Genomic DNA, 20,689 nt, shown 5'->3' on the forward strand with positions numbered 1-20,689 from the left:
GAATATTACATGACGATGGCGACGTAACATTTCCGAAACAAGGTCGATTTTTCACCACAAATGAAAACATCAACAATGAATGAGACATCATCAAATAAATGTTTGTGATGATCCCAGTGTGTAAGGAAGAACCATACTTAAGAAACATATGGCATGGTTAAGCCCTCATGGCTTATCAAAGCCAGCTGTAAAAGAGACCAGAAAATATTCCCCTAAATACATATTATATTATGAAGGACATTCTATGAGATCTGCTTTAATATGACTATATTATATGATAGAGATGTGTCGCTATCCTCTTGGCATGACCGGTGGGCAGATTCAGGATGAGGACATCTCTGCCTCCAGCCAGTGGTCCGAGTCGACTGCAGCCAGATTTGGCAGGTATGTACCAAAGCATTGTGATTTCTTATTTATTTATTTATGGAATTTCTTACATTTGTTTGTTTGAAAATGTATAAAATCATTTTACATTTTTTTATATAAATAAAAATAAAAATAATAACAAACAAACAAACGAGTTGTGACCCATACAAATTGGTCCGTGACGTGACCCACAAATGGGTCCCGACCCAATGTTTGGGAAACAGTGATCCACTATTATGTGTTCGTGGGAGGAAAGCCAGGCGGTAGCCAGTATAGGCTGATACAGCGCCTACCACTGGGGAATGTTGAATGGGAGGAGTAGGACGGAGGTGCTACATCCTCCCGTTGGGGGGTCCTCACTGGCAGAGAGAGGGAGAAAAATGATTGGCTAATCTAAAAAGCAAAAAAATATTTTTGATTCGTATGGTTTTGGTTTAGTTCGGATGTGAATTCGTTTTTACGTCCGGATACCCCATCCAGGACAGGCTTCAGACACACCTCCTCAGGAGACTTGGCTCAAATCTGAACCCATTTGTTTAGTTCAAATTGATTGAAATACTTTTACACATGGGTGTACCCAAAAAATCACACCCGTGTGAACTGAGTGGTGTAAGGTAATGAAATCATGTCTGACGTAATGTGTGCAGAGAAAATGAGCACGGTTGCTATGTTCACCCTGTTCACCCGGGTGTGATTTAATTACGTCAGAAATTATTTTGAACATGGCAACCATGCTCATTTTTTCTGCACACAAAAGCCAGTTGTAGGAGTGGTTTACACCACTCAAAAATAACATATAGCACCCTCTCCTCTCCTCTAGATTAGACTTTGATAATGGTGACGGGGACGGAGCATGGTGTCCAGACATCATGTCAGAACCAGACAGTCTGAAAGAGTACATCCAAGTGGACCTGCGTTCAATACATTTCATCACACTCGTGGGCACTCAGGGCCGCCATGCTGACGGCATGGGTAATGAGTTTGCCCAGCGTTACAGGATCAAATACAGCCGGGACGGCAGCAGCTGGGTGGCCTGGCATGACAGGAAGGGAAGGCAGGTGAGCAAATTCCATATCACACTGCACGTCATAGCATTGTTATGTTCATATTACACTATTTAACTAGAGCTAAGCTGGCAGCCTTATTCAGTTATTAATCTGTGTATTCCAATCCAATTTCATACAGTAGAAATACTACATTGTGGAAGTACAGTAGGCCCCCGGGGCCCTGCCAACCAATTGCCATACATCCATGTCTGTACAGACTCATAGTGTATGTAGACTGTAGATGAAGACTTTGAATTAAATTAATTAACATGTTTTATGAGGTCACATTGACTTTAACCTTTGACCACTTACTTCTAATAATCATTTCATCCTTGAGACCAAGTGGACATTTGCGCCTCATATTGCATTCACAAGATTTGGCTATACGCACTGATGGACAGACAGACAGCCCACAAACACAATGCCTCTTGACTTGTAAAGCTGTCTACCAGTGGAGGCATAATTGCACAGCATTTATCACCACCAACAATCACCAGTTGTGAAATTGCAAATAAGAGTAATTGGTGGATTAATAATCTGCAATGCATATATATCCATCTTTTTGTTTCCACAACATAAATTTACTATTTAAGTATCAGTCCATTTGAATGATGTTTCACTCCCTTCCTGTGGCAGATCATAGAGGGAAACAGGAACGCGTACGATGTGGTGTTGAAGGACCTGGAGCCACCAATCATTGCCAGATTTGTTCGCTTCATGCCAGTGACAGATCACTCCATGATTGTGTGTATGAGAGTGGAACTCTATGGCTGTGAATGGCTGGGTTAGTCACTTCTCTCCATTATACTGAATATTATATCATCAACTGAACCTTTTTCATTTCAAAGACCTCCATTTTGATCTGCTTTATACCCCCACCCCATTTGATATGATTAATTATTTATTTACTCTGTGGCCCCAACCACCACCAATACTATATGGGTTCCATTTGGTTCCATTAGTACACTCACAGATTTTGCTTGCTACTGTATAACTATCAATCGTTCAGCTGGGAACCCTCAAGAACCCACTCAAGGTCCAAGGCTTGTTATAAAGACACTGAGCATTTTTGTCACATAGCATAGGCTTGTTTTTCTTGACCACGATGTTTTATACATAGCATGTTGTTTAAACAGATAGAGGTTCATCGTTTACATTGTATCCTAGATAATGATTTGTTCATCGTTTAGATTGATGCTACTATAGGTTCCTGGATTATATGTGATCTTAGTTTACTGAGGCACTACACTCACTGTCCCTCTGTTTTTGAGTGGTGTAAACCACTCCTACAACTGGCTTTTGTGTGCAGAAAAAAATGAGCATGGTTGCTATGTTCAAAATAATTTCTGACGTAACGAAATCATACCCGGGTGAACTGGATGACCGTAGCAACCATGCTCATTTTTTCTGCACAAAAAAAGCCAGTTGTGAAATCACATCCGGGTGTGATTTCATTACGTCAGACATTACGTCAGACCACAGCTGATCATGCTATATAAAACCTTACACCACTCAGTTCACACGGGTGTGATTTTTTATATATACACCTTTCTTATTGTAAGTCACACTGGATAAGAGCTGCTAAATTGCAAATTATAAATGATGGTTTTCCTTTACCCCTGTTAGATGGTCTGTTGTCTTATAGTTCTCCAGAAGGTCAGCAGATGACCTACAGAGGCCTGGATGTCTACCTAAATGACTCTGTGTATGATGGAGCATCCGGTGAAAGGTCTGAAGTTTATTGCTCTCTCTGAAATAAGTTAGAAATAAACCCTTTGTTTGCATGGATTAAACCACATTGGCATTTACAGTGCCATCAAGTGCTTGATACATATATCTGAATGCATTTAAAAGATTAATTTAATTTCAGTATAACGTTTGTGATCATATTGAGACTCCATGCACCGTTTTGGCTCTGAATGACCTTTTCTTTTCTCCACCTCCTACAAATCTCCCATTCATCCATCCATCCATCCATCCATCAACCGACCAGACTGTCCAATGGTCTGGGCCAGCTGACAGATGGTACATGGGGTCTGGATGATTTTCTCCACAGTCACATCTACAGCATGTGGCCTGGATATGACTATGTGGGCTGGACCAACAAGAGCTTCCCCAAGGGCTACGTGGAGATGACCTTCGACTTTGATCACGTCAGAAACTTCACCTCCATGAAGGTGCAGATTTTACAACAAGATTGCATCCATAATTACAGCTAAACAGAGTTTACGCTAGTAGACATTATTATAACGAGTACAGCTAGGGGTGGAAATAAAGGACTTTTCTTTCTCCAGTTCAGGACAATTTGGCTGCTATCCCTTTCATTGCAACTACAACTAGATACAGTGCCCTTCTGGGCACAGGTCTCCACCAGGACTACAACTACAACTAGATACAACTAGATACAGTGGCCTTCTGGGCACAGGTCTCCACCAGGAGGATTGTGTGTGCAAAATGTTTAGGAGTAATATAAACATTTTTGTTTGTTATGTTTTTTGCAACAATTTTCTTCATTCTGTTGAGGAAATGCAGAGCCAGATCTCTGAGGATAGAATTCTGGATGAGCAGGACATTTGCAGCATTTTGTACGAAACGGGCCACTCCTGAAAACTTTGGAAGGCAATTTGGCCGATTTGCGTGAGATTTGGATGAAATCTGAGCAATATAAACAATGTGTTTTGCAGAACTCTGCCTCATGGTGGCGCTATAACCGGCAGATGTGGAGGGATGCAGGGAAAATGTTTTTCCATGGCCTCTAGGGTGTGCGCATACAAAGTTGTACACAGATCGAGGCAGTTATAGGTAAAACAGGAATTGCCCTGTTATAGTGCCACCGTGAGGCTGATTAGGAAAAAAATTAGTGGCATGTCATCCTCGGCCTAGTGGAAATGCGCGTGTATAATTTCACAGAAATTGTGCACTGTGTTTGTGTGATTTGTGGCATTTTGTTCGAAATGGACCAATCATGTGAGCTTTGGAAGCCAATCTTAGCCAATCAAGATGGAAGATGGGAAATGGTGCAGATCTGTGTTGATCACATGACTATGGAGATAGTGTATACCGAATTGTGTGATGTATGGATAAAATGTGTACGAGTAATGTACAGAAATGTGTTTTGCCAAAATCGGCCTCATGATGGTGCTATAACAGGCCGCTGTGGACGCTGTTGGCATCCAGGGAGTGTGTGTGCTCTTATCATCTTAAGATGATAAGAGCGCCCCTCACTTCACACAGGTGTAATTTTTTATACCCTGCAGGTCCACTGCAGTAACATGTTCAGCCGTGGCGTGAGAATGTTCCGGCAGGCTGCCTGTTCCTTCCGGTCAGACGCGGACTGGGAGGCTAACCCCATGTCCTTCAGGCTCCCAGTGGACCGCGTGAGCCAAAGCGCCCGCTTCATTACGGTGCCCCTTGGGGACCGGACTGCCAGCACCATCCGATGTCGTTTCTACTTCAATGACCGGTGGATGCTGTTCAGCGAAGTGGCCTTCCAGTCAGGTGAGAGGGACTAGAAACTCGATAATAATTGTGTCCCTTTTAGTAGCAGTTAGCCCTGAACCTTGAGGTTCAGTGAAAGTTGCAGGTAGTCTTCTGTCACATGTTCCCCAGAAAGAGATACAAATACAGCACCTCACCTGTCTCTCTGACTCTGTATAAGTGCAGAGATGTATGCTTTGATGTATAGCAGGGGTTTTCAACTGATTTTGACCCGGGGACCACCATCGTGACTAAGAGCAACCTGAAACTATTGTGTCGAGTGGGTCCATCATAGACTCACCTGACACAATAGTGGTGAGGGTTCATGTACCCTTCCATTATCCTCCCATTCCCTTCCAAGATTAGGGTTTTTTCTTCCTTGTTACTCACTAATCACACTATCACAGGCTAAATTCATGAGCTGGACAGAAGAAATCTATAGTTTTCAAAGGCACAACATTTTGGTTGGATACAGGCACATTTGTATGCCTCAACTATTGAAGTATTTTTCCCTGGACTAAACAGGACACCCAAGTCCTCTCTCTTAAAAATCACACTGTGTGAGGGGCGCCCACTGTATTTATATCAGCCACATGACGTTGTACGTTGTCATTTAGTGCCCTAAAAAAAACATTAAAGTCCATAGACTTGGCTGGCAAACGATTTACGTCATACGTGCTCTAAACAAACTAGGGATGTCCCGATACTTTTTTCGCTTCAGATCCCGATACCTCATTTTCTGTGTTAGCCGATACCGATACAGAATACCGATACCAGTGTCGTGATCTCATGTTGTGTTTATAGCCATCTAGCTATATATCTCGTGTTGTGTTTATAGCAGACTCCTCACTCAAATGTGCACTTGCAGTTTGGGCAACTCCAAAGCAAACTCCACATGTCCCAACATTTTATTTACCTGCCATAGTGTCAACCCCTTACCCCTGCGTTGGATCGGTAGTTAGACTGGCATATTCACAGATACCGATATGACCCATAAGGGCCGATCTGATACTTTTCCAGATACCGATACAGTTTCGGGAAATCTCTAACCAACAAACCCATAGACTTGACTGCCATATGACTTCATCTTCAAAAGCCATGCATTGGAGGTGCTAGCGCCCCTCAAAACATCACACGTGTGTGAAGTGAGGGGCGCTCTAATTATCATACATTCATCCTACATCATCACATTCCATGCTCAGTCAATCAAATCATCACATTTGGTGGTACACACAGACACACAAGCTGGGCATAGGAGGGGATAGCGCCCCTCAAAAAAGGAATAGAACAAAAACATGTTCCGTGCAGTCAGTGCTGGGGTCTCCCCCACATACATCAACACACTGTCTGTTGAAATAAATTAACTGTTGCAAATAGGGGGGAGCAGAAACTAGCCCAATGAAAGATCAATGACAAGTCACAATTATCAGTTGATATTCACTGTTTTAGAGAGAGAGAGAGAGAGAGAGAGAGAGAGAGAGAGAGAGAGAGAAAAGAATGCCTAGGCATACAATGCTGACAAAGGCTACACGCTGAATGTTGTGCTCTCTGCTCTGCAGCATACCATGACAATTATGTAAAGACATAATAAAGTTCCTTAAAAGACAGTTCAGTGAGTGCTGGGTGGTATTCTCTTTTTAGAGACTTTTTGAAAAGCTACATACAGTATAGACAAGGCCTACATATCGACATTCTTTGCCACCATACCAAATACAGCCACCCTGTCACAACAATTCAACAAACCTCAGAAACCACAACACAACACAACACACATACCCTAGTACTGTTTATCAGTCTTCAATTGAAAATTAACATTTGGAAATTGAAGTCTGTTCTAAAGCCCAAAACCTCTAGCTCGAACCAAAAGGAAATAGCAAATTCACTCATAGGATAATTGAGTGATCAAGAGCCACATACACATGTGTACACACATACGGTTTCATGTTACAACTCACACCTTCAACGGCAGATACAACACAACATACAAACTGTAGATTCATCAGCATTCAATTCCAGAGCCAGAAACAGTTACTGAACATGTTTCATTGCCACCCAGTCATTGGGTCCCAAAATGAAAGTAATAGTACTGACAGCTTGAATCACACTAGTATACACACATCATATTACAACACAGCAGCAGCAAAGAAGCAAAAAACTAAACAAAGTTCCTACCTTGAGCCGTGTTCTACTTGACTTCATCAGTTGTGTATGTGTAAGTGATGCCAGCTAGGGTCAAACTGTGGAACCCATGGATAGAGAGGCTCTCTCTCTAGTTCATGATGAGCCCTCCAGCGGCATCTCCAGTCATCTCCATCCTCCTGGCCAGTACTTTCCTCCCAGTATCAATGGCACCAACCAGACTCATTCTCCTGGCTGCCATATTGCCACTCAGTCTTGGATGTTTAGTACTGCACTAGCCGCAATTTGCAACTCTAGATTTTTTTATAATGGGATGAATCTAGTGTTGCAATACCCTCCATTGACTCCCTACTCATCCAAATTGCGTTTGCGATCTGCTTGTATTAAACAACGTTAAACTCACCAACATTGCAGCTCTAGGCCAAGCTTGAATTATCCTCTTTCAATCTGCCAAGCTTTTGTTTCATAAAAATCCACGTAGACATGTTATGAGCTACTTTCTGTCAAGAAAATCTGTGCAGGTGATTCTTTTTCTAAGTGCTGGAGTTTGGAAGCACTCGTCGTAAGTCACTGAACGGCCCTGCGTACCACCCGTTTTGAATCTGCACATAATGCAGGAGGCAGCAGCGCGACCCGTTAAAGAAATTGAGTGCTTCCAAACTGCAACACTTAGAAAAAGAATCACATGCACAGAATTTCTTGACAGAAAGTAGCTCATAACATGTCTACGGTGGATTTTATGAAAAACAAGCTCGGCAGATTGAAAGAGGATAATTCAAGCTTGGCCTACAGCTGCAATGTTGGTGAGTTTAACGACGTTTAATACAAGCAGATCGCAAACGCAATTTGGATGAGTAGGGAGTCAATGGAGGGTATTAACTCTAGATAGATTCATCCCATAATAAAAAGATCTAGAGTTGCAAATTGCGGCTAGTACTGCACATAACATTCTGGTGTAGTGCAGTGGTCACTGCTGGTCAGGGATTTAGGGCAGGCTCTAGGGTCCAGCATTCACAGCATGTCACAGGAGAATGGACTCAGGGCTGAGAAGAAGCTGAGCTTGGGGGTCACCCTGGCTCATGTACCTGTGGAGCAGGTTGAGAGAGACACCATAATCTTTGAGTATAAGTAGGTAAGTAAGGTAGAAAGTAAGAAAGTGAGCTGACCAAGAGCCACATACTGCAGTGTACACTGTACCTTGTCGCAACTCACTAGCAACAGCAAACATACACAGCATGTACTGCATCCTTCCGGTTACAACATATACAGCCTATTGATTGATTGAAGAATTGATTACGTTTTGGAGAATTTAGTCCCTTGTTTGTGCCGAATCTGGGTTGCACATGGTTTGTTGAACTCCCTCTGGTGTTGTGGGTGTGGACTTCGTTGACATTAAGGAAGTATTTAGACAGGTACATGGGTATATCTTGGTGGTTTATCGAATCTTGTGGACCAGACCCATTGCAAGATGCTGTACTCTGTCGTCAACCCTAACACATTCCAGCCTGTCAAAGTGTGCAGGGGTGAGGTGGGTTCAGGGAGTGATCGAGGCCAAGTAGTAGCCTGACCAGTTTGTTTTGAGAAGTCTGGAGCCTTGTTTTAAGGGCCTTTGAGGTGCTGTGGTACCAAGAAGTGCATGCACCATGGATAGTCGAAGAAACCTTGTACGAGGGCTCCTGTTAGGGTCTTCAAGGTGTTTTTGTTGACCAGTGATATAGGAATCTTGTTTTTTGGTTGACTTTTTTTTATTACATACCCTATATCCTGTCACAACTTAACATACAACATATACATGTTGGTGTACGTATACGTAATGTTAGTTTTATATCTGATAAATAATAGATTTTAGGAGGGAAGCTGAGGGTACTTTGGACATACCTGGACTAGGTTATGACTTAGCTCCTTTCGGAACCCTACGTTAAAGTTTCTGACATTTTGATGACTTTACGTAGGGTTCCTTATCATCGACTTCAAGCGACATGGGATGCCATTGTACCGCCTCCAGCATCTCGGTTGGCTAGCTGCGCCTCCCTACGCGCCTCGTAGGCGCAGCTAGCCAACCGAGATGCTGGAGGCGGTACAATGGGATGTCAACAAGAGAGAATTTCAGAGCTGCCAAAACGGTCGTACAAACATTAAAAATACTTAACGGCTTCTGAGCCGTTCGCGGGGGGGGTCAGAAGGTTCGTTGTCTCCTATAGCGTTCATATGCTTCTTTTGGAATATGTCAGCGTGACACCCACACCGCAGCACAGGGGGTAAATCAGGGTAAATCAGATTGCATCCCATGTCGCTTGAAGCCGGTGATACCGGACCCTACGGGTTAGGGGTCCAAAGGAGCTCAACCCGGGGGGTCCGGAGAGGCTAGTTATGACTTTGAAATTGAGAGATAGAAATATATAGTAGGCCAGAGGCCTATGTTCAATTCAGGTTGCAAGTTAACACTTGTTTAATATCACTTTGAATGAAACCATCAACAGTTAAGGATTTGGTGCTGTGACAACCCAAACAAAACATTGTGTCTGTATTTCTGTAATATGTATAAATGCTTAGCACTTCAAGCACATAAACGTGTTTGTTCATTTCACCCTCCCTATCAGACAAATGTCTCCATACTCACTCACACACGCGCCGCTTACACACGCACGTTAATGCTAGCTAGGTAGCTATAACTCACCTGCACAAAATGACCTTGTTAAGCAGTTTATGATGATCAATTAACTTCTCTTTCAAACTGTCACACACTTGTGACTGAGCGGTTTTCACTTCCTAACAACCCAGACTACGCCACTCAACTTCCATGAGGTGTAAACTGTAAAGTTACATGTACACAGTACACTCTTTCTAAAGGATCGTGTCTGTCTGTTTATTTGCAGCAGGCGTGTGTCAGAGCCGTGTGTGCGTGCGTGTGTGTCACACGTGTGTGTGTGTGTGGGGGGGGGGGGGGGGGTGACTACCGGAGGCTTGGAAGATTGCATTATTAGGGCATTATATGGTTCAGAGATAATCGATCCCCATTGTTGAAGGTGTTCTTTATAGAAGCTTAGACTGTCTTCTAGACTTCTGCCTGTACTTTCTACATATTGTAGTAGCAGTTGTATAAATTGCTTAATGCATTGCTTAGCTTATATGAATGAAATAAACCCTATTGATTCTCGACAGTGTTTTCCAATGCTTCCTGTATTTGATTAGGCCTATTTCTCTTCTTGTGTTTTGCTTTCAGGCTCAGCAGTGTACAACACATCTCTTAGTCCTCGTAAACGTGGACACCCAACAAACATACTCCCAGGTCAGCAACATACCCCATGGATTCAATCACTCAGTTGTATGTATTGGAGCATTGCTATTATAACAAAAATATGCTGTACAAATAAAGGAATGGTTCATATGTGGTTCAAAATATCTAAGAATTGGCCAATTGTTTTATTGCTTCTTTTTTTTGCATACTTTAAACAAATGTGTTTTTCTTTATTTTGTTTTCGTTTGTTGTTCATGAATTTGTACAATATGTCAGAATCTTGGTAAAACATATATCATAATTCATAACAGCCTCCAAGAAAAACCTTGACTCTATCTACTTGACTTGACACAGATTGCAGCTTTGAGTTGTGCATAGTTGTACCACAGCACCCTCTGGTGGATAAATGTGCAGTCAGCATCCAAAAGGCCCACATTGTACTATCAGAGTACCCTCTATTATAAGCCTGCATTGTTTTTACCCTGCAGTATTTCTTTTTACCTGAACTGGACAACAAACTACCATATCAGCCTGGGTTTCAAGCACCTTTAATTGCTCTCCGCTTGACAGAACTTTGACATGAATCAGATTCTCTGGGCTATGGAATTCAAAAAACGTCCTAGTCGAGGTAGTTCCCTTACAGGCTACTTACAGGAAAACAAGAAAGGGATTATTAAAGAAAGAAATTCTGGTTTATTTCTCGAATTTTCTGAGAATGTAATGCTATACAATATTATAAATGGTGGTTTGATGTATGAAAATATTATTCATTAAGTCTAATCCATTTCATCTCCTCACTCCTGGTCCCTCAGGAGATGACCCCACCCATAAAGTGGATGACAGCAATACGAGGATCCTGATTGGATGCTTGGTTGCCATCATTGCCATCCTATTGGCCGTTATAGTCATCATCCTGTGGCGACAGGTGTGGCAGAAGATGCTGGAGAAGGTGAGAGGGACACTTCTTCCATTTGAACAGCTTCATAAATGTTTTGGTCAGTGTCATCGATAGATTCCTGGTTGTTTTGACTTTTTTGACTTTTTTGACTTTTTTTTTTTACATTTTGACTTGCATTGTTCATGTTACTGAACATACAGTAACACACTATAGTATTTTAGGGCAGTGCTTCTCATGTCAAGGACTGTCAAATTGATCATTGACCTCCATTTGAAACAGTTTTGTATAAAAGATTAGTCAAAATTTAGCCGATCTACAAGCTGATAATGCATCGCATCGTAGTGCATTGTGAGCTTGTAGATGGGCTATTTGCTGAAAAAATATATATTCATATAATTGATCCTCACTGATGCTCATTATAAGATGCCGCCAGTGTCTACTCATGTTCAGTTCTATGACAGTTCAGAAACATGCCTACCAGTGACATAATCAGTTGGCAAGTTTGGTCATTTCAAAGAATGAGCAATGAGCATTATTTGAAGATACGGTTGAAAATGGGTAAGTATTTACACTGTTTGTCATTTTACTGGGGACCCCCTGGAACCCCTCAAGGACCCCCGGGGTCGCCGGACCCCACTTCAAGAACCATTACGTCAGTTAGGGCCTAACGATTTCAGATAAAAATAAACGGACATAAGTCGAGCTACCGCCTCCCTCCCTGTGTTCCATCGTAGGCGTCCAGGCGCCTGCTGGACGATGAGTTGACGGCCCGCCTGGCGGTCCAAACGCAGGCCTTCTCCTTCCAGAACTCCTCTCTCTCCAGCGAGGGTGGTTCCAACTCCAACTCCACCTATGAGAGGATCTTCCCCCTCTGCTCTGACTACCAGGAACCGTCCCGCCTCATACGAAAGCTGCCCGAGTTCGCTCAGTCTACCGAGGACCTCGGTGAGCTCTCAGAGTGTGTGGGTGTGTGCGTTGGATAGTTGGTGGGTCATGGAAGGTCATTACTCAGATTAATTACTTATAGCCTATGTGGGGGTGGCAGTGGCTATAGAGAGCGGACCGATTGTGCGTGCGTGCGTTCGTGCGCATACATGCGTGCAAATGTAATGCATGTATGTAATGCAATACAGCGCTTTGCATAAAGGAACTATATAAATTCACCCTTTACCATTAACCAAGGTGTACTGCGTGTGTGTGTGTGTGTGTGTGTGTGTGTGTGTGTGTGTGTGTGTGTGTGTGTGTGTGTGTGTGTGTGTGTGTGTGTGTGTGTGTGTGTGTGTGTGTGTGTGTGTGTGTGTGTGTGTGTGTGTGTGTGTGTGTGTGTGTGTGTGTGTGGGCTTGCTTGCGTGTGTGCGTGTGTGCATGCGTGCGTGCTTCACAGCAGCAGGGCCAAGCAGCTCTTCCAGAGCCCCTCAGGCTGCCGGTTCAGATGGTGCTCCTCACTATGCGGAGGCCGACATCATCAGCCTCCAGGAGGCCTCAGGCACCAACACCTATTCCATCACAGCTGTCAACATGAGCCTCCTCACCGCCAGAGACACGGCCATGAGGGAGTTCCCCAGGGACAAACTCACCTTCAAGGAGAAACTGGGAGAGGGCCAGTTCGGAGAGGTACATTTCTTTAAAAAAGAAATAAATAAAAAACATTCCCTGACACAAATATAGCGTTTATGGCTCATATTCCCCATGAAAGGTTACTATACTTGGAATTACTCAAATGTGAAATGTTTAACAAGAGGCAGAGATAAATGGCAGGGAGTATGAATTGGTTTGTGGTGCAACAGTAAATGGAAAACTAGGCAAAACACATTTGATTGAGTGACTTTGAAGTGCTTTGCTTCCGTAGGTGCACCTGTGTGAGGCGGAGGGGATGCAGGACTTTCTGGATGAGGACCTGTCCATAGAGGGCAGCAGTGAGTCTCCTTTGCTGGTGGCAGTGAAGACACTGAGGGAAGACGCCAACAAGAACGCAAGGTAGCCTACGAACATAATTCAGCCAGCCCAGCTCCAGTTCCTTGCTTTAGTTATTATTGTCTCCACCAGGCCGAAGGCATGGGGAGAGAGTATGTTTTGCACTCCGTCCGTGTGTCCGTCCTTCCTTCCGTCCTTCCGTCCGTCTGTGAACAGCTAATCTCCGGCACCGTTAACCCGGTCGATGCCAAACTTTGCACACACACTCCCTGGATGCCAACGATGAACCTCTGCCCCACATTTTCCAGAACGGCCTGTTATAGCGCCACCATGAGGCAGCTTTTCACATTTGTTACCTAAAACTGCACCGATCTGCGTGAAACGTTGCATGCACACTCCCCAGAGGCCGAGGACAAACCTTTGACCTGCATTTTCCGCATCTGCCTTTTATAGCGCCACCAGGAGGCCGACTTTTGTAAAACACATTTTTTGATATTACTCCTCCAGATTCTGTTCAAAAATCTCACAAATCGTTACACAGTATCTCTATGGTCATGTGCTCAAGTTGGATCTGTCCCATATTTCATATTCCATCCTAATTGGTTATAATTGGCTTTCACAGTTTGCAAGATTGCCCCGTTTTGAACAAAAGCCTCAAATCATGAACGCAGCATGCAATTTACGTGAAATCTTTCACACATTTTCTTACTAGGCTGAGGAATATATCCCACCCTTTTCACATTGGCCTGTTATAGCGCCACCAACAGGTTGATTTTTGCAAAACACATTTTTGGAACAAAATGCCTCAAATCATGCAATTGCCATCAAAGGCGTATGAAGAAATGGCAAACGGTACACATGATCTCTGTAGTCATGTGATCAAGACGAGTCTGTTGGATTTCTCAGATTGTACACTGATTGGCTAAGATTGCCTTCCAAAGTTTTCAGGAGTGGCCCGTTTTGTACAAAATGCTGCACATGTCCTGCTCATCCAGAATTCTATCCTTAGAGATGCTATGAGTGATCTGGCTCTGCATTTCCTCAACAAAATGAAGAAAATTGTTGCAAAAACAAATTAAAAAAAACATCCTCCTAAACATTTTGCCAAACATCACACACACTCCTATCCTCCTGGTGGAGACCTGTGCCCGGAAGGGCACTTTTTCTAGTTGCCACTTAATCATGCCTGGTGATTATATACCATTGACTGACTGGATTAATGGTGGTGATGACTAGCCTAAAACAGAGAAAACTAGAAAAAGTGCCCCTCGGGGCACAGGTCTCCACCAGGCCAGGTCAGGTTGTGGCCTCCTGGTGGCGCTATAATAGGCCAATGTGAAAAGGGTGCCATTTGTTTTTACAACATTAATGGCAATTGGATGATTTGAGGCATTTTGTTCCAAAAATGTTTTTAACAAAAATCCACCTGTTTGTTGGTGGCGCTATAACAGGCCAATGTGAAAAGGGTGGGATATATTCCTCAGCCTAGTAGGAAAGTCTGTGAAAGATTTCACGTAAATTGCACGCTGCATTCATGATTTGAGGCGTTTTGTTTCAAAAGGGCCAATCCTGCAAACTTTGAAAGCCTATGTTAGCCAATTAGGATGGAATATGAAATATCGGACAGATCCATCTTGAACACATGACTATAGAGATAGTGTGTAACGATTTGCGGGATTTTTGGACAGAATCTGGAGGAGTAATATATATAAAAAAATGTGTTTTTCAATTGTCTGCCTCCTGGTGGCGATATAACAGGCCGTTCTCGACCGGGTTAACGGTGCCGGAGATTAGCTGTTCACAGACGGACGGACACACGGACGGACGGAGTGCAAAACATACTCTCTCCCCATGCCTTCGGCCTGGTGGAGACAATGTTCCAACGACATGATTAACACACTTATGCGACTTGCGAGAATGCCTTCTGAGTGGCAAAAAACTATTGTCTGGCCTTCACAGCCCTGAGCCCATACATCCATACATCCATTAAACAACATTCAACTCACTTTGCCACTCAATTTTCCACTCACTTTATGCATGCCGCATGCGCGTACCCTCTATAAGCTCACATGGTGTTGTGAACGTGTCGATTGGCTTTCTAAAAGTGTTTGGGGAAAAGGTTTCGATCAAAGATCAAAATCACATAATTGGACGAATCTCAGGATTTTAATACTTTTCTGATTAGAGAACTAAACGATCTCAACATTTCAACACACATGAAATGCCCCCAGTTGAATATACCCATATCATTTAAATAATAATCGATTCAGTCAGTCAGTGAATTAATCACAGTTGTTACCATTCCTTGCTGAGTTGCAGGAATGATTTCCTGAAGGAGATTCGAATCATGTCTCGTCTGAGGGACCCCAACATTGTGCGTCTGCTGGCGGTGTGCGTGGACACAGACCCCCTCTGTATGATCACAGAGTACATGGAGAACGGAGACCTCAACCAGTTCCTTTCCAGCCTCCGGCTGAAGGTGGACGGTGATGAAGATGAGAAAGAGGAGGAGAAAGAAAGCAACACAGAGGAGAGGAGATCTGGCACCATGGCCACGGTCAGGTAGGCTGGATTTGTCAATATCATGTCTTTTTGAGGGGTGCTAACCCCTGCAATGTCTGGCAGCCAAGTCTATGGACTTTTTATGTTTGTCTTATTCATGCGCCTCCAAAATCAGCATGCCCCACCGTGACGTCATGTGGCAGCCAAGTCTATGGACTTCATATGTTTGCTCTAAAGCATGCCCCTCGTGATGTACAAAAGCAAACAAAGGTGCCACTTACTTCACATGAGTGTGATTTTTCATACTTATCCTGGGCGTCCAGATGCACTGTTGTCATCTCAATACGACATTTAGTGGATACACGGTGCAGTGCTGTATTGTGTACAACAAAAATTGTATTGTGAGCATATCATTATTACTTGCGCAAGCAGAGCGTGCAAGTAATGTTATTTGTCAGGTGCTACGATGCGTATGTCCCGTAGCAGCATATGAGCATATGACGTGATGAAGATATGTACCAATGCCAGGGTATAATTGGTTTACGATGGTGACGTAATGATGATATGTTTCAGTGTCGGGTGGATTAAAGGGACATACGCATCAAACGACCCGAGTAACCACAGTATACCACTAATCAACTCACAAATTACATATACTGTACATATAGAGGCATGTCCTTTAATCACGTCATATGTTCATCACGTCATATGCTGCTACGGGACATATGCATCAAACGACCCAAGTAACCACAGTATACCGCTAATCAACTTACAAATTACATATATATACCGACACTGAAACATATATCCTGGCATTGGTACATATCTTCATCACGTTATATGCTGCTACGGGACATAGCAAGTAGGCCATTTATGGCCTACTTGCAACACGCAAGTAGGCACTCGACAGAGTGCAGTTCTAGTTACTTGCGCAAGCAGAGCGCGCAAGTACTAGTTTCGCCCAGGACGATGCGTATGCACCGTCCCAGCAAATGACGTAATGACTACTTGTGCCTGATACGGCAGTGGTGCCAGACTACATACATGTATAGGAGGAGCATTACCTCTAATCCTCCCGACACTAAAACATATAGTCATTACGTCACCAACGAAAACCAATTACACTCTGGCATTGGGACCTTTAATCCACATCTTTATTACGTCATCATTGAGAGCTAGTCATCATTGAGAGCTAGCATATGACGCCAGTTATACCCTGACATCATATGCTGGGACGGTGCATACGCATCAAAAGTAACCACAGTATACCACTAATCAACTTCCAAATTACATATACATATACATAGAGGCATTTCCTGTAATCCACCCGACATTGATCGAGATATACGTCACCATCGAAGGCATTGGGTCCTTTAATCCACATCTTTATTACGTCATCATTGAGAGCTAGTCATCATTGAGAGCTAGCTATACCAGTTATACCCTAACCCTGACGTCATATGCTAGGACGGTGCATACTCATCAAAAGTAACCACAGTATACCGCTAATCAATTTACAAATTACATATAGGCATTTCCTTTAATCCACCCGACACTGATCGAGATATACGTCACCATCGAAGGCATTGGGTCCTTTAATCCAGGGGTTCTCAACCCGTGGGTCGCGACCCCTCGGGGGGTCGCCAAATTATTTTAGGGGGTCCCCAAATTATTAAAAAAAAATAAAAAAAATAATAATATTTTTATTTTCACGATTTTTCAAAAATAGCAGACCTACAAGCTCGTAGCGCGCCACTCGGTGGCGCGCTATGAGCTTGTAGATCTGCTATTTTTCAATAGCTAAATTATAACAATGCTTAAAACACCAAAAGGGGTTCCCGCCCAAAATGGTTTAAGGTTATTGTAGCAGTCAATTTATATTGGGGGTCGGGAGGGGGCGGGGCAGGGGTCCCGAGACATTGCCAAAGCATTTCCGGGGGTCCCCGGCCAAAAACGTTGAGAACCCCTGCAATCCACATCTTTATTACGATATATTTCATAATACTACTTTTTTACGTGCAAAAAGTAGGTACGTAGCAAATAGCTAAACCTAATAATTCAATATTTCAATCGTTCTTTCAAAGAGAAGCTGAGATTTGACAGTTGTAGCGGTCGACAGTACTTGCGCGCTCTGCTTGCGCACTAGTAGGCCATTTATGGCCTACTTGTGTGCAACAAGCAAGTAGGCACTCGACAGAGTGCAGTTCTAGTTGTTGAATGTTTTCAAAAATCTTAAAGAACTTCTAAACAAATTTACAAGCTCACAATGCATCACATTGTGACACATTGTGAGTTTGCATGTGAACTAAGTATAAGCTCGGATTTAAGTGGTGAAAGGAATAGAATTACATTTAGTTACAGTGGGTTACCAAACATCCTTTCACTTCCTTGTATTCCATGCCTCTAGCTACAACCAGCTGATTGGCATGGCTGCACAGATTGCATCTGGGATGAAGTACTTGTCCTCACTCAACTTTGTCCACCGTGACTTGGCCACACGCAACTGCCTTGTGGGCAAGAACTACACCATAAAGATCGCCGACTTTGGAATGAGCCGCAACCTGTACCGTGGGGACTACTACAGAATCCAGGGCAGAGCCGTTCTGCCCATTCGCTGGATGTCCTGGGAGAGCATCCTACTGGTGAGGTTTCCAGCATTGTTTGTTTTGTTCTGTAGTAGCCTAAAGAAAGATGTTGAGGAATTGTGTGGTCTGTTTGATAAATTGAGACATGTTCATTTTCTCTTTGTTGTAATGCATGTACACACTACAGTACGCACACGCGTGCCTGCGTGCGTGTGATGTCATTTTGTCATACCTTGCTATATCACTTTTACAGGGGAAGTTCACGTGTGTGTTGTCATTTTGTCATACCTTGCTATATCACTCTTCCAGGGGAAGTTTGTGTGCGTGTGTATGTGTTGTCATTGTGTCATACAAAAACGAATAGAATACTTGGTAGAGGTGCTGGGTTAGAAAGTGACATCAGAAAAAGAAGAATGAACCCGCACAAGATTTGGTGTAGAGAGAAAAACGAGTTTGACCAGATGAAGAGCCTTGGCTCGAAACGTTGTCAATAAATTAATAATTGGACCAGATGAGTGTGCGGGTTCATTCTTCTTTTTCTGTTGTAATTTTGTCATACCTTGCTATCACTCTTCCAGGGGAAGTTCACCATGGCCAGTGATGTGTGGGCATTTGGGGTGACTCTGTGGGAGATTCTGACTCTATGCGAGAAGCAGCCCTACTCCCATCTCTCTGATGAGCAGGTCATCGAAAACACGGGAGAGTTCTTCAGGGACCAGGCGAAGCAGGTGACAAATTATAATAATAATATATTGTGCCCCCTGCCCTGTAATTGTTACATTACATTTACACAGGTGGAATTTGTCCTCTGCAATTACCCATCGTATCTATTAGGAGCAGTGACTGCCATTAATTAATACAGCATCCAGGGAGCAGTTATGGGTTGACGACTTAAACCCTTGTTGCCCGGCAGCCCGGGGTCCCCCAGGGGCCTATATTAGTAGTTAAGTGTCTAGGGTTCAAGTCACGACACCGGGGGGGAAACCCAGCGACCTGCCGATTCCCAGACTTTGCGCACTCAGCTACAGTCAGTTCTACCTATGGAAACAGGCCACAATCTAGTATATATTTCAGTATAGTAGGAAGAAATCGTAATGTTGTATTGATGACTATGTTTGCAATTCATGACTCCGTTTCCTCATTTCTGTTGTGCTCTCAGGTGTATCTGCCAAAGCCTGCCTGTTGTCCAGATTCTGTCTTCAATGACCTCATGCTGGGCTGCTGGAAAAGGAACGCCAAGCAAAGACCCAGCTTCCAAGACATACACAGTCAGTTGCTTGACAGCCTGGCCTAGCAGAACAGGTTCATGGACAATACAGTAATGCAATTTGCAATTTGACATGACTTGCATTTACTTCAGCCTGCCTGGATACATCTGGAATTTTCATTTTGTCAGAACTTCAGAAGCAGATGCTCATAATGTTTTCAGGAGAATATGCAAGTTCTTGTTTTTTCTTTGTTTTTCTTGTAAATATAAATGGACCAGGCACAGTGGTCTATGAAAGCCTCAAATAAATAAAGCTTTAAAATCAACTTCAAATTAATTATTGCCACATCACAGGTTTACAGGTGCAAAAGAGTTGGAGAAATACTAGTGAAAGCTACCCACACATTGCAGTAATGTTTTCAATTAAAGCAAATGAAAATAAAATATACATAAAGTGTGTAATAAAGGCTGATATCAAATGTGCATAACTGGAGCATCATACACAGAGTGACGATACCAATGTAATGCAAGCATGTATGACTGATATGGCAACCTGTTCATCATTCTTTGGATCACACTCTCTCTCGCTTCCATCTCAGTATTTGCTTTGGAGGCGGTTTCCCGTTATATTATACTTTGTATATTACTATATACTAATTTAATCTGTTATTTATTAGAACAGACGGTTGCCGAACTGTAAAATGATTGTTATAATTGTCACTTTGTCAGTGATTTTGTTTGTTTATTGTGAAATGTAATTGGACATTCATGACAACTTTCAAAAAGAGAACACAGGAAAGTTATTCTGCTGCAGTTCAGTTTGCTTAAAAATAATACTTTTTAGATTAATTATTGAAGAATGTTTTATGTTTCGTATTTAATGAGAAGATGTATTTTGCATTTTGCCATGCCAAACACACCCTGTAAATAAATAATAATGCAATATATTGTAATGGAGAAAAAGCCTACAGTACTTGCTCTTATCTATCCATTCATCCATCTCATCTGATTTTTTTGACTGGTTTTTTGAGCAATTTGCGTGAAACGTTCTACACACATCTATGGACCATTATCTGAAATCCCGGTTGAAGAGAAGTTTGTACGTGAAAACATGAACATCGAACACTGTTGAACAACTGACTGTGTCCAGATAGCTCAGTTGGTTGAGCTCTCACCTTTAGACCACAAAGTTGTGTGTTCAAATCCGGGTACTGACAACTCAGCCTGTGATTCTTATTTGTGCATATTGTTCTTATTGCGTATTGTCTTCTTTCTTGGTCCCGCCTTATCGCTGCTTGCAGCTATATTTTGTTTTGA

At 42.9% G+C, this 20,689-nt stretch overlaps 1 protein-coding gene across 1 annotated transcript; it reads left to right on the forward strand.

Annotated features, from left to right (window-relative positions):
• Positions 1 to 283: 283 nt before the first annotated feature.
• On the forward strand, positions 284 to 20,290 carry LOC306943557 (discoidin domain-containing receptor 2-like; the record flags this gene model as incomplete). The annotated part of the gene is made up of 15 exons (XM_079529959.1): positions 284 to 384; positions 1,187 to 1,424; positions 2,049 to 2,196; positions 3,039 to 3,141; positions 3,406 to 3,589; positions 4,670 to 4,910; positions 10,252 to 10,317; positions 11,079 to 11,215; positions 11,899 to 12,109; positions 12,549 to 12,778; positions 13,014 to 13,141; positions 15,398 to 15,640; positions 17,988 to 18,222; positions 18,744 to 18,893; positions 19,325 to 20,290. 15 exons carry the CDS (start codon positions 284 to 286, stop codon positions 19,457 to 19,459), a joined length of 2,550 nt encoding a protein of 849 aa, XP_079386085.1. The 3' UTR covers positions 19,460 to 20,290.
• Positions 20,291 to 20,689: the final 399 nt, after the last annotated feature.

Source organism: Electrona antarctica (genome assembly GCF_951216825.1).
Source record: "Electrona antarctica genome assembly, chromosome: 19".
Taxonomy (NCBI): domain Eukaryota; kingdom Metazoa; phylum Chordata; class Actinopteri; order Myctophiformes; family Myctophidae; genus Electrona; species Electrona antarctica.